At 53.8% G+C, this 13,440-nt stretch overlaps 1 protein-coding gene across 3 annotated transcripts in view; it reads right to left on the reverse strand.

The window, feature by feature from the left end:
* URB1 (URB1 ribosome biogenesis homolog) overlaps nt 1-13,440 on the reverse strand; it is a 67,241-nt gene that overhangs the window by 26,031 nt on the left and 27,770 nt on the right. For all 3 annotated transcript variants that reach the window (XM_026513602.4, XM_057306629.1, XM_044378121.3), the window contains 10 exons: nt 12,096-12,215; nt 10,520-10,636; nt 9,703-9,841; nt 8,757-8,927; nt 7,571-7,764; nt 5,384-5,602; nt 4,709-4,888; nt 2,437-3,292; nt 1,076-1,277; nt 228-414 (listed from right to left, as the gene is read on the reverse strand). In XM_026513602.4, coding sequence (XP_026369387.2) covers nt 228-414; nt 1,076-1,277; nt 2,437-3,292; nt 4,709-4,888; nt 5,384-5,602; nt 7,571-7,764; nt 8,757-8,927; nt 9,703-9,841; nt 10,520-10,636; nt 12,096-12,215 — 2,385 coding nt within the window. The remainder of the gene's footprint in view (nt 1-227; nt 415-1,075; nt 1,278-2,436; nt 3,293-4,708; nt 4,889-5,383; nt 5,603-7,570; nt 7,765-8,756; nt 8,928-9,702; nt 9,842-10,519; nt 10,637-12,095; nt 12,216-13,440) is intronic.

The following is a 13,440-nucleotide window of genomic DNA, read 5'->3' on the forward strand; positions in this document are numbered from 1 at the left end:
CATCTCAGTAGAAGTGAAAACACGCTTGACAAAATTCCACATCCGTTCTTGGAAGAAGGCGGCGCATCGTCTCAGGGCCTGCCCGCTGCCTGCCGCTTTGCCTCGCAGATTTGGCCCTGCTCATCTCCCACTAGTTCTGGGAGCACATCTGGGAACTCCGGTCTGTCTACTCCACTCTTTCCCTTCAAAGTGTAATCAGGCTCTCTAAGGATAGGAAAGACACCTACCAGCAGCTCATTAAATCTCAGCAGCATGTGCCTCTCCTGATCCCGGGTACTGTCGTGGTCTTGCTGGCCACCACTGAAAGACACGATCAGCCATTTCACACAGGACTCCAACAGAGTCCTTCTCCAGGCGCACAGCTCTCCGGCTGACCCTTCCAGCACTGCAGACACAGAGTCGGCCACACTCCAACTGCAGCAGGAGAGAAAAGGCACGGAGTCAGGGGCATGGCCTAAATCCCTCCAGCTTAAGTGTAACTCACATTACAACGGGCCACCTGGGACACACGCCCTGAGTCCCACTACCCCACAGCACCTAAGCACTGGAGTCCCGGGCTACCCTGGCCTCCTTGCTCCGGCATCATAGATGCACCAGCACTTTTACAATTACGGGAACCAATACTATCGCACCAGAAAAAAAAAGATACACTGTCCAGACTCTACCTAAATTAGGCTATCTCAGTGTCAGCACGACTGACATGTTGGACCAGATTATTCTTTCTTGGGGGAGGGGGCAGTGCTATGCATGACAAGATATTTAGCAGCACCCCTGGCTTCGACCTGCTGGATGCCAGAAGCAACAGCCCCCCTCCACCATGCTGTGACAATAAAAAATGTCAGACGTGGCCAACTGTCCCCTGGAGGGGGTAAAATCAGCCCCGGCTAAGAACCACTGCTCTCAGGGCACCAGACCGAGCCATCCACTCATGGAGACGTGCTCGCTCCAGGCAGGATGGCTGGAAGAAGGAGGTGCCTTCTCACTGACTGGCACGACAGCAGTGCGGCAACTCTCCACTAGTTTATAGAAACTACAGGGAAAAGTGAAGTGGAGAGGGGAGCGTAAGCCTTCGTACCTCTCGTGCCTGCCCGGAGTCTGAAGCAAGCCAGGCAAATGGTCCATGAGGACAGCAAGGTCCTTGGCTCTTGCAAACGGGACCAGCTGGGCCAGGACCTCCTGATGCAGCCCGGATGCTAGGGGCCCGTCCGTGCTGAGAAGCCTGGTCTGTAGCCGTCTCCACAGGGCCTTCCTCAAGACAGGAATGACAGCAGAGGACACTAGGCAGAGACAAAAAGGAGAAACAGTCACACACTGTGGTGTGCTGGGGCCAGCATGTACCCGCTCACAGAGCCCGTGGCTAACTTTTAGGAATCCTGTGACTGGGTGAGGTCACATTCATAGCTTGAGGTTGGCCAGCGCGGGAGCACAGATGCCATGGAGACCGGCAAATGCAAGGGCCAGTCTGTTAAATGCTGATCAGCAGGCTACTCGTCACCTCTCGTCAGTCAACCCTCTGACACTGGGCCCTGAGCGTAAGCCTAGCTTGAGGCTGGTAATGGGACCGTGAGGACCAAAGCTCTGGACTCACTCGGGATTCATGCATCAAAGGCATGGGAACTGGAGAGGCCCGTCAGAAGTACACCAAGAATCACTGACTAGAGGGGCGCCTGGGCGGCTCAGTCTGTTAAGCATCCAACTGTTGATTTCAGCTCAGATCATGGTCTCATGGGTTGTGAGATCGAGCCCTACATCGGGCTCCCTGCTCAGTGTGGAGTCTGCTTGAGATTCTTTCCTTCCGTTCTCTCTGCCCCTCCTGCTCATTCCCCCCACTTCGCTTCTCAAATAAATAAATCTTAAAAAAAAAAAAAAAAGGATCCCTGACTAGAAGAGGCCTCTCTTACTTTTTAAAACCTCCATCATCACTGGTATGAAGTCATGACACACAGAGGAGAAGCAGTGAGTGAACAATCATTCACACACACGATAAAAAGAAATTAAATTTCAGGTGAACAAAAAGTGCCCCAGACCTGAAACGCTACAGGTGGAGGAAGAGGGCTGGGCCCAAGCTGTCTTGACTCAGTGTCACTCACTGACACCTCTTCTGGTGGGGACAATGGGACGGGACAAAGGGCGGTCACCCCTTGCCCTGGGGCTGACCCCTCCTCGACCCAGCCCTCCCCAGCTTCCTGTGGGGAAGCCTGGATGGACGGGAGCGTGGGGGTAGCACCTCAAACCACGGGCCGAGACAGGGGAGGGGCGGTGGGTGCGAATCTCCCCTCTTTCTCCATCTCCAGAGTTGGGCCAGCGGCTGGAGGAGAACGAGAACTGAGCCCACACCCCAAACATGGACGTTCCAGGTTAGAAACGGACCTGCTCTTCCGTCTCCTTAACATCTCCTTAACCTCTCCAGCCACTCGAAGCCACCAGTGCCCGTACCTCCCGCTGGGCGTGCGAAGTGTCCCTGCGTCCTGCCCCGGAGGTAGGCGTGGAGGAGGGGCAGGAAGTCGTCGAGGCGCTCCTGGAGGCAGGGCCCCGTGCCGGGCCGCCCACACCACAGCTCGAACCGCACGAGGTGGGTGCAGCTCAGCTGCAGGAGCAGGGCGGCGATGCTGAGGGCCGCCTGCGTCCGCCGGGCCAGGCAGTAGTCTAGCACGTCGACCCCGACCACAGGGGCCAGCACAGGCTCTCTCTGCAGGGCGTGGAAGAATACGGCGTCCAGCTCGTCCACGGCCAACGAGGGGAGCAGAGCCCCCAGGCCTTTCACAAACTCAGAGGCCCAGAGCAGCTCGCTGCTCTGCAGCTGGTCCTGGGGGCTGCTGGTCAACAGCTGGACCAGGGTCTTGCCGAGAGCGTTCAGGTGCCTCTTCTCCCTGGGAGACTGGGCGGGCCGCTGGGCCACCAGCTGGGCCTCAGGCAGGCTCAGCAGGGCCAGGGTGACCTCGCGGAGCTGGGCACCCTCCATGTAGGGATGCAGGGCCTGCAGGGCCTCCAGCTGCGGGATGGTCTTTGGTGGCGACATAGCCGTACCCGTCCTCCTGTTTCGCAACTCTTTCAACACGCTCTGCGTGATGGCCTCTGAGTACCTGGCCAGGAGGCCCTGCTGACCAATGCTCTGGAGGACCGGGGCGCTAGCCATCAGCAGCGGCAGGACCCCCGCGCTGAGGTGGGCTGCCAGGAGTTTCACAAGGACGGGGCTGAGCGTGTGCGGAGGGAGGGCCTGTTGCTCCAGGGCCAGGTACCAGCCCTCCAGCGTGGGGTGTCTGAGGATGGCCACGAGTACCTCCTCCAGCGTCTGAAATACAGTGACAAGGTACAGACCTCACACACGGCCCAGTGCCAACAGGGAGGAGGAGGGAGTGCAGAGAACAGCATTCCTAAGTCATTCCATCCTCAAGCCCGAGTTCTCATGCCTCTCTCAGGGGCGCCCCACAGCACCCCAACCCAAGCCCGGTCAAAGTTATAACCCGACTGCACTGCACGTCCCCCCTGGTGACTGTGACAGCTGGACCGCGACTGGGCTGGTGCTCCCCCCCCAGACCGGCAGGTGTCTGATGAATTCAGCCTGAATGAATTAACCGTACAACTGAACTGCTCTCCACCACAGGATGGGCTATGCACAAATGCCCAAATGTGGGGAAGACCAATCATCTGGTTTCGGCTGCACAGTCCCTCCAACTCCTGTCCGATTGAGGGACGCAGGTATCTTGACAACGGGAGCAGTGGGACCACAGCGGGAGAGAACCCGAGCCTGGGAACGGCGGACGGGGATCAAGCTGCCGTGCGAGCCCGCGAGCCGCAACCGAAGGTAACATGCAGGTAGAGGCTGAGCCTGAGTGACCCACCACTGTGTTCAAACCACCGAGCAGACAGCGGCTGAGCCCCCTCCTGGATTAGAGAACTGTCTGATCCAGTCGTTCTAAGCAGCTGTGCGGAACACGATTCCGAGCCAACAAAGTGACCCCAGTTCCCAGGGCCAGGAATACATTCTCTTCCTCATTCACTCAGCAGGGAAGGAAAGAGGAGTCCGTCACACCTTCCAACGGACCTCTGCCCATTAAAATCAGAGAAGCACGACTTCGTGTTAGCACTACCTCGTCCCCTGTCCAACGGCTACTAGGGGGTCCCGCACCCACAGACACCACCCAGCAAGTCAACCTGGACATCAAAAGAAGGAGGCCGTCTGTGAGGAGCAGGACATGAGGAACATGGCTGCTTCCCAAGTCCAGGAAAACAGGTAAGATGGCAGACAGTGAGGGAAAGACACACCCTGGCCCCCAGTCAACAGTGGCTTCGAGGCTCCCAGCAGGGGAGAGGCTGCTTCCCGGCGCTGGAAGCTGGCGCTGTGGCACTGCGGGCCAGCTGCACCTGCAGCCCAGCCTTTGTTCAACTCAGGCTGCAACTGCTCAAAAGGAAAACGCTCCCAGTTTCTCAAGATGTTCACGTCGCCCAGTGTAAGGAAACTGCTCGCAGGGAAGGCGAGGGGGAGCAGAGAAACGACTGGAAAGCTATGTCCGAATTACACCATGCTTATCTGTGGGTGCAAGGTCAGGGGTCAGGGGTCGGGGGTGGGTTTCAGTGTTCTGCGTGTCCTTATTCACCTGCAACAAACGTCCCCGTGTTGGATCAGAAAGAGAGGGAAAGCCAGGGTCCGAGACTCGACAGGAAAAGGCTGACAGGAAGGAGACCCACAGAAGAAGGGCAGCGCTACCTTGTCATCGGCCAGCTCCAGCGAGGCCATGGCCTCCATGTCCAAAAAGAGGTCGGATTCGGCCTGGGCGGCCTCACATTTCTGCTGGTTCTGTGCATCCAGCTGTACGCAGTGGACAATCAGGTGCCTAAGGAGGTCCAGGAGGAGCTGCAGGAGGGCAGGCCCGGCACTTCGGCCCAGCTGTGAGGACAAGAGCCGCACGACTGCTCAGAGGCCAGGGAAGGGCTCACAGTCACCACGACCGTGATTACCGCGTCCCTCCGAGACCAGAAGGGGCCTGTTAGCAGAAACAAGGACTGAGGAGGGAAACAGGCTGGAGCGGCAATGCCTTGTAAAACACCAAGAACCTCAAAGTCCTTTCTCAGTAAGATGTGCCCCTAAATCTCGATGAAGTATGCAGGTTTATCTTGAGCAAGGTGAGGGAAACCACACCGGGAACAGAAAGCTCGCCAATGAGTGACTCAATTAAAGCTTGTGAAAGACGGTAGGTCTGGCAGTGCACCGATCCAGCGTGCTGTGGGAAGGGCCCTGGCCTGATTGACCATGTCAGCTTCTGGTCTGCAGCCGTCTGCGGCTGCTGAGGGGTACAGATTCTGGAAGGGGTACTGAGGCCTGCAGAAGCTGGGTGCCGACCACCTCTGCATGTCTGCGGGGAGAGGCCGCAGTGGCACTGACCTGGCCGAAGCTCTCCACAGTGCTCCTGAGGTAGAGCAGCAGGTGTCTGGCCGAGCCCAGGACCCGGTGCATCGGGATGTGCGGGAGGGCCGCCCGCAGCTGCGCCTGAACCCGCTCGTCCAGGAGCCCCCCGTCGCTCTCGTAGGCCGTCTGCAGCAGGGTGGCAAAGGACGAGGCCGGTGGACCCGGGGGGGGAAGGCTGCCTGGCGTTTGAAGGGGCTTGGAGAGGCAGCAAAAGCCCGGAGAGGAGGAAAGACAAACAACCACAGATGAAAAAGGTGCACAGTCTGCTAAGACAGGTACAGGGTGACATTCGTGACAAGGGGACACTTCATAATCACATCCTGATACTAAAAAATATGTGACTGCGTGGCATTTTATTTAAGTTAATTAAGCCCCAATGTTTTCAGTCACACGTACATTCCTAGAGAGCATTAACATGGAGGCCCTGGATCGGGAAGGTGTTCGCACACCCTGGGGAACGGACGCTGCAGTCTGGGGCCGCGGGCGACGCACATTTCACTCAGAAGAGTCACTGTGCGGTCAAGCATCTGATTCTTGATTCATGATCTCAAGCCCTGCGACAGGCTCTGTGCTCGGCGGGGAGTCTGCTTCTCCCTCTGCCTCTCCCCTCACTCCTGCTCACTCTCTCTTGCTCTCAAATGAATAAATAAAATCTTAAAAAAAAAAAAAGAAGAAGAAGAAAAAGAAGAGTGACTGTGATTAATCACTGGGAACTGGGAGATCACAGCCATGAAGGAGCCAGCTCGGTAAGCGCCATGGCTGCCGAAGGCCCTCCCGCAGGAGCCTTGGTCAGAGCATCTTGTTGGGAGATTAACAAGACAGCGGACAGAATGAAGACAAACTTCCGGAGTTCTACCTCAAACTGAAGTTGTTGATTTCTTCTACAACAGCCACACTGCCTTTTCTAGTGACCCCCACCACGTGCCTTTTATTACGGTGACTCCACACACTCCACTTCCTAAGGCCAATGAAACGAGGCTGCACGTGTCCGGAAACGCAGCAGGTCTCTGGGCGGGGTCCCCAAACCAGCAGCAGCGCGGCTCAAACCGCCAAGACAGGCCAAGCCCCGGGGCCCGCTGCAGACGTGGTAAGCCGAACACACTCCAGGTGGGGCCCGGAGACCACGTGTGACGCCCCCTGAGGGGGAGAAGCACTGCTGGGGACTACTCAACAGAGTGGACGCCTTCCTTCAAGCACCCATGAGGTGCAGCTCTGAGCTGCGAGACTTCCCCTGAGCTCTGAACGGCCACCACCAAGTCTGAACCACAGCCTAGCCTGGGGAGGGGAGGGAGGAGGAGGTGGCAGTGGCCGGGAAGGGTGTGGACATTGGAGCCCACTGCCTGGGCGGAATCCTGACCTTGCCGCTCACTGCTGCCTAGTGGTGGAACTACTCTGTGCCTCAGTTTCCCCACGTGTGTAACGAGCCCAGTAAGTCCTGACCTTCTTCTTGGAGTTGCTGTGAGGATTAAGTGACTTAAAACACATGTTAGCAGCAGGCCCTGACGAATGGAAGCGTGCAGCCACCGTAAGCGACGGCTACAAATATCACAAGACAAAGAGGTCGTGAGCTGCCTGCTTTTTCAAAAACAGCTAAAAATTGAATGTAAAATGCACACCACCGTTAATTGTACCCCTGTCCCCCAACATTCGTAAACAATCTGCAGCAGGGCCAGACCTACACAAGAATGTAGTCCCCACGTAAAGAAAATTTCTTGTTTCCACCTTCCCAGTCTCCACAGAATGGAGACTGCTGGGGGCCGCCAGGGCTGACAGCTGAGCCTGCATGGCTGAGGGGCGTGCTAAGGCCCACTGATGAAAGCTAGGACCCTGGCATGCCAGATCACTTGGTAAGGAGAAAAGAAAAGGCAACCTCCCTCCCGCCCCGAAGCCAGCTCGGTGACGAGGCAGCCATGAGGCTAGCAGCAAATTCCATTCCCTGCAGCACCGAGCCATCCGTCCTCCAACCCAGCAGGTGGGCAGCAGTGATGCCACTGAGCTCCTTCTCTGGTGCAGGGAAAGCAGCAGGTAACAAGTCTCTCCCTGGAAACCGAGCAGCCGTAAAGCCACACAGCTGAGGCACAGCCAGCGTGGCCCACGGAAGACACCTCGGGGTTTTCTAGGTTGAGGCCTGGCTTCCGGGGGAGCAGTGATGCCGCAGCTTACCAAGGCCTCTCGGGCTGGCTCTGGGATCCAGCGGCTGTAGTATCTGTGGAACCGGGCCAGCTGATGGCAGCAAGGCGGGACCGGAGGCTCCCACTTGTCGTAAGCCTGCAGAAGCAGGCACAGAGCCAGAGGGTCTCTCTGGGTGTGGAGGAGGTCTGTCAGCACTGCCGTCAGGTACGCCACAACGCTCTCCCCTGCAAGGGAATGAGATTTGTGAAGGCAGCCTGCTGGGACCACCCTTCTGTGACCAGCAATAACTCCAACTCCCACACGTATTCGACACCCAGCAAAATGCAGGTCAACACACTGAAAGGCAGATGCTGTCACTGCAGAGAGCACCCGGGCTCCGTTTCCTCAAATGTGCGACACACACACTCAGGTTTCCAGTCCCAAGGCCTGGAAGTAGACACCAATGTGTGAAAGAGGTGATGCAAAAGCCAGCTGGGGTCAGGACTTGCTTGGTGCTCACCAACCCATTTCTCGTACCTCGGCACACGGGCCTCCCCTTTGGTTAGACTGGGAGCACATGACTGATTTAGCCACTTCCAGGCCGGGCCAGAACAGCCTCTGCTTGACTGTCCACTCTCTCTTCCTCTTCCACAGTGACCTCAGAAGCCATACGTGAGATGGCACAGCTACAGGATAGGGTGGCCTGGATCTCTGAGCTGCCTCCTAGAGGACAGTCACCCCAGAAAGTAACACGATCTGTGCTGGACTGTGACAAGGTCTAGAAAAACACCTTTCCTCGTTAAACCACTACATGTTGGGGCTTATTTGTTACTGCAGCAAAGCCTGAGCAACCCTGACTAATGACACCATTGTGATCTAGGAGTACTTCCTTGGTTCTAACTTCCAGCAACTTCCAGCAAGTACGAAGGACCCATCATCGTGATAATAAGAACAAACGTTGGAGAGGAGAACATCAGTGTTTCAGCAGGGGTCTGTGCAGCCAAGCAAATGTGCTATTATGGACTTATCCTCAAATGACCAAACTCACAGAAGTCCGGCTAGCCTCTAGATTCTTATCCCTACATGCTTAGCTCTAAAGACCAGGTAGCCATCATGATGGTGGGTCTGAACCTTGTTTCCTTGGATGTTCAGCAATTATTTCCAGAGCCCCTGGAATCACACGTTCTGCCCTGCAGAGGCCCAGCTGGATGATGTCCCCAGAATATCCTGACGGTACCTGTTTCACTTTCTGTCCCATGGAGCAATTTATTCCTGGCCTCCAGGGCTGCAGGGACCACCGCACTGAATGGGAACGTGAGCAGGATCATGTCTTCATTCAGTAAGAATCCAATTTCCTCATCCAAGCCTTCACTGCCCTCCACCAGGACATCCACCATGTCGAGAACATCTGAGTCAGAAAGGGGACAGTCAAACCAAGGCAAGAGCCGCTGAGGGAACCCACTGCGAACAGCTCCATAGGAAGGGATAAGAGAATGTTTGATAAAAGAGAAAACGTAACAGCTAAATGTCTCCGGGGGAAAAGGTTTAATATGAAGTCTGATTTTAAACAGAAGAGGACATCGCCTATAAAATCTTGAAATCTTTGCCAGACAAATGCAGGATATCCAGCTCAGGTGATAAGAGACTGATGTTTCCTCAAGTGACCTGGAGAAGCCCCCAAACCTTACCCTGGATATTGAGGCAAACAAGTCAAAATCTGAGAAGCAAAAAAGTGTAAGGGTTGAAGCACAGACCAGAGCCAGTGTCTGGATTCAAACCTTGACTTTCCTAGGTACCAGCTGTGTGAGCTTAAAGCTAATTACCTGACCCTTCTGTGCCTCAGCTGTCTTATCACTGTATAAAATGACGATAAGGCCACCTGACACACAGAGTGGTTCACGAGGTTGCAGGAGGCAGATTCATGAAGAGCTGAGATCAGCATCTGGCACAGAGGAAACGCTGCACACACACAAAAAATAACCCAGCAAACAGACTCTGTACATACTCCCCATTCTATGAGCAAATAGGCAATTTTCATTTCCAGAGCACACTGTGCTTTGACTCAAAGAAACAGATGTCTGCACTCTGCCTAAGACGTGAATGCAAGTCTCATTTTCGTCACTGATTTGCTACGGTGGCTCAATCTCCAGAAGCCCGAGGAGCACAGAGGCAGGGGCGCCTACCATCGATGTGAGAGATGGGAATGCTGACATCATCGGCGTCCTGCTTCGTGCCCGTGGCCTGCAGTGTGCTGGCTTCCTGGACAAAGTCAGAGGCTTTGTCTGTGTATGAATAGGGATTCGCCACCAACGTCAGCAAAACCTGGGCATTGAAGAGTCAAGCACAAGACATTTAGATGGTCACAAATGAAATGCAAATATGCCAAAAAGTGTAACCGGTAAAATAAGGGAAAAGCTAAAATGTTAGCAGTCCTCAATAAGAACAAGAATTTTTCTGCAAAAATTTTTTAACTTTTTGTTATAGAATTTTTTTTTAAAGATTTTATCTGACAGAGAGAGAGAGAGAGAGAGCGCACACACATGCAAGTGCGCACAAGCAGGGGAAGAGGCAGGCAGAGGGAGAGGGAGAAGCAGACTCCCTGCAGAGCAGGGAGCCCGATGTGGGGCTTGATCCCAGGACGCTGGGATAATGGCCCGAGCCAAAGGCAGATGCTTAATCAACTGGACTACCCAGGCGCCCCTGTTATAGAATTTAAAAAAAAAAAATTCCTTTAAAATAAACTTTTAATATCACTCTAAGCATACTACTGTTCTCTTTGTGCAAAAACAAGTCTCCGAAAGTAAATTAAGTAGCACATGGTGATATATTCCCATTTTACAGATTCGAAAACTAAGCAAATTCTGACATCTTGGCAGGAATTAGGAAGTAAGCCAGAATCAGGGCATTTAGCACCAGTGCATCAAAAATGCCTTAATTAAGCTAAAGGCCACTTGGCATATTCACTACCATGGTCCTTTAACACTGGAAATAGGTGCTTACACGTTCCAAAAACTGAATCACGGGCTCTCGTTGCTCTTCCGCGATGTCATCCAAATGCCCCAGCCACAGCTCCAGCTCCTTCCAGGTGTGCTCGAACACCCCCGTGTCCCGCAGAATCTGTCAGGAAGCAGACCCGGGGGGTCGGGGTGGGGGGTCAGCATGGAGCCCGTGCTCTGTGAGAGCCGAAGCAGCACAACACGGAGACCCGAGAGCACAGAGGGGGCCGAGGTCTCCTCAGCAGTTCTACTCCAAAAGCCACTCTTTCAAAACAACACTCCCATGGTTGAGGGAAACAAGGAAAAGAGATCATTCTGCACCCTATCAAAGCTCACATGATCCCTGGTCTTGCTGCTTCCTATTCCTTTCCTTCAACTCCTAAATAATAAAAAGAAAAAACAAAAAAAAACACCCAGCTGCTACTTAGGAGTCTGATTTTTATACCTGGATTTTCACAAAGACCCCAGGTAGACGTGCATGACTCAGCCCTCACAGCAAGCAACCGGCACCCGGATGAAATTCTCCAAGATAACACACCACTCACGCACACTATAGAGCGGCCCCTCCAGCCTCACGCCTGGGGCAAGGAGTACCAGCATTGCTAAGAGAACAGAATGTGTCAAGGGGCAGGACCTTGAACCAGGGGGATGAAATGATGTCCCCCAATGGCCTGATGCCACAGACTGAGAGTCTGAGCAGCCCCACTGCACGAGCCATGCAGCAGAGCACACCGAAGAGAGACCTGATGGTGCCAATCCCACCTACGTGCAGTCAGTGATCACAAAATCGGGCCGGGGTCAGGTGCGGCCTAGGGGGAAATGGCACCTTGTAGAGGTCAACACCCAGACGTTCATGTTCCTCAAGCAGCTCAGGTAAGAAGGGTATAGGGCGGCAAGATGATCAGCACTTCAAATAAAGGTAAAATCTCCGCACCCCAAAAACAGCAGACGTGAATTCTGTAGCACCCCTGAGACGTTTGCTGCGCAGCAGGAACAAGGAATTCGATTTCCTACGGCTACATCGAGTACCAAGTGGAAGAACAAGAAGCTAACAGTCCAAATCCCTGTTCCCTTCCACTGGCTTTGACACCCTTGTGGTGGGTGCCCGAGGAGGTCAGGAAGGCTGAGGCCCAGAGAAGGCTGGAAGAAGGGAGAGGGATGGTCTATGTGAACAGTTCCCAGAAGGGCCAGAAATCCATTTATTGAGCCTACAACATACTAGGCGTGACCTACTACGTGATCACAAGTACTCCCCTCTGCAATCCTACCGTTTCATCAGTCCTATTCATCATGGGAAAACGAAGGTCAGAGAGGTTGAGTGATTTGCCCAATGCCACCCAGGAAGGAGGAGAACCAGGACTCAGATCTAGGAACAGGACCTCAAAGCCCACGTTTTCCACTTTACCGTGCTGCCTCTTGGAAACACGGCTGAGTTTAGATGTCATACATTAAAGCTGCCATAAAACCTCCCATTTTTAGGTTTAGAGTAGTCCCGATACACCCTTAACTCAACAACCGTTACTACCATAACGAAGAGTGAAAATGCCTCTCAGAATTAGGAACCGGCAGAAAACACTCACCTTTATGATCAGGAGTTTGGTTGATGACTTGAGCTGCAGGTGGCTACTGGTCACAAACATTTTCATCAGTAAGTAAAATACAGATCGCTCTCCTCCGATAATTTCTGCATCGGGGCCTTCCTGGGGTGTGAAGAGCAGCTCGTTACCAACATTGCTGAGGCCACAGTACTGCAGGCCCAGCATGCTCCCAGGCCTCTCATCTCCTCTCGTTGTAACTACAACCCGGTAAGACTGCTGGGATTTTAGACATGAGGAGCCTCAGAAGCTCAACGAAACCCCAGAAGAGCAGCTGGAAGTGGGCTGGCTGCATTCCAGCAAGATGCCGGTGTGGACAGAATTGATCCCTTATGCATAACTTAGCCTCTCACAAAAGTTTTGAGCTTTGAATGTACAATCTCAGCAAAGCACGTGGAGCTCCGGTTCCCTGGTCCCAATGCCACCAAGGCTGTGTTTGGCCGGAGTTTTCCCGCGGTCCCTGGCAATGATGATGACCCTGAACACCTGAAGTGCTGGTGTTCACGAAGCCCTGCCAACTGTACCTTGTCAGCAGAAGGGGGCGCACTGAATATAAATTAATATTTTAATACCAGTTCTTGCAAAGTTAAGAGGCCTCCTCTGCTCACTTTCCAAATAAATCATCAGGATCCTGTTGGCCCTGTTCCGCTCTGGTGAAAAACTCAACTTCCCCGGCTGTTCATCTCTCTGGGGTGGCTGTGACCTCAAAGTGAGGTGCAGAGGCTGAGAGCAGGGCCGTGGCCAACACTGCCTGGGGCCAATCCTGGATCCTCCAGCTACAGCTGGCACCCTGAACAGGTTCCTAACCCCTCTGTGCCCCAGCTGCCCTGTCTTTAAGTGGCTCCGGATGCATGAAGCACACGTGTCAATCCTCAAGTACGACAAGGTGAACCTCAGGAGAGGACGTGGGGAAAAATGGAGACCCCAGCGCCCCCCCCTATTCTCACACCTTTCTGGAAATACAACATGTAAAAATGCCCACATACATTTCCACACTACTAGTTCCGTAAGATTTTAAATAAGATCTAAGTCACTAAAAAAACAGTCATCTGAGTTACTGAGAAACACACTTTGACAAGGCTTAATTTTGCCCACTCATTTTTCCTTTGGATAGAAGTGATTGGCATCCCGTGCTTAAATACACAGGTAAGTATCTGCTCCGTCTTGAGTTCCCTTTGATTCAATGTTATATTCTCCGGAAAGTCCTAGAAGACATTATTAAAGGCAGGAAAAATGCCAGCAATTTTTACAGATTTTTCCACCAGCCTCAATTCTCTCCTGGCTTGGTATCTATTCCCATCTCTGTCTTACGTTCTTCCAGGATGAGAAC

The sequence above is a fragment of the Ursus arctos genome, unplaced genomic scaffold (assembly GCF_023065955.2).
Source record: "Ursus arctos isolate Adak ecotype North America unplaced genomic scaffold, UrsArc2.0 scaffold_4, whole genome shotgun sequence".
Lineage (NCBI taxonomy): Eukaryota > Metazoa > Chordata > Mammalia > Carnivora > Ursidae > Ursus > Ursus arctos.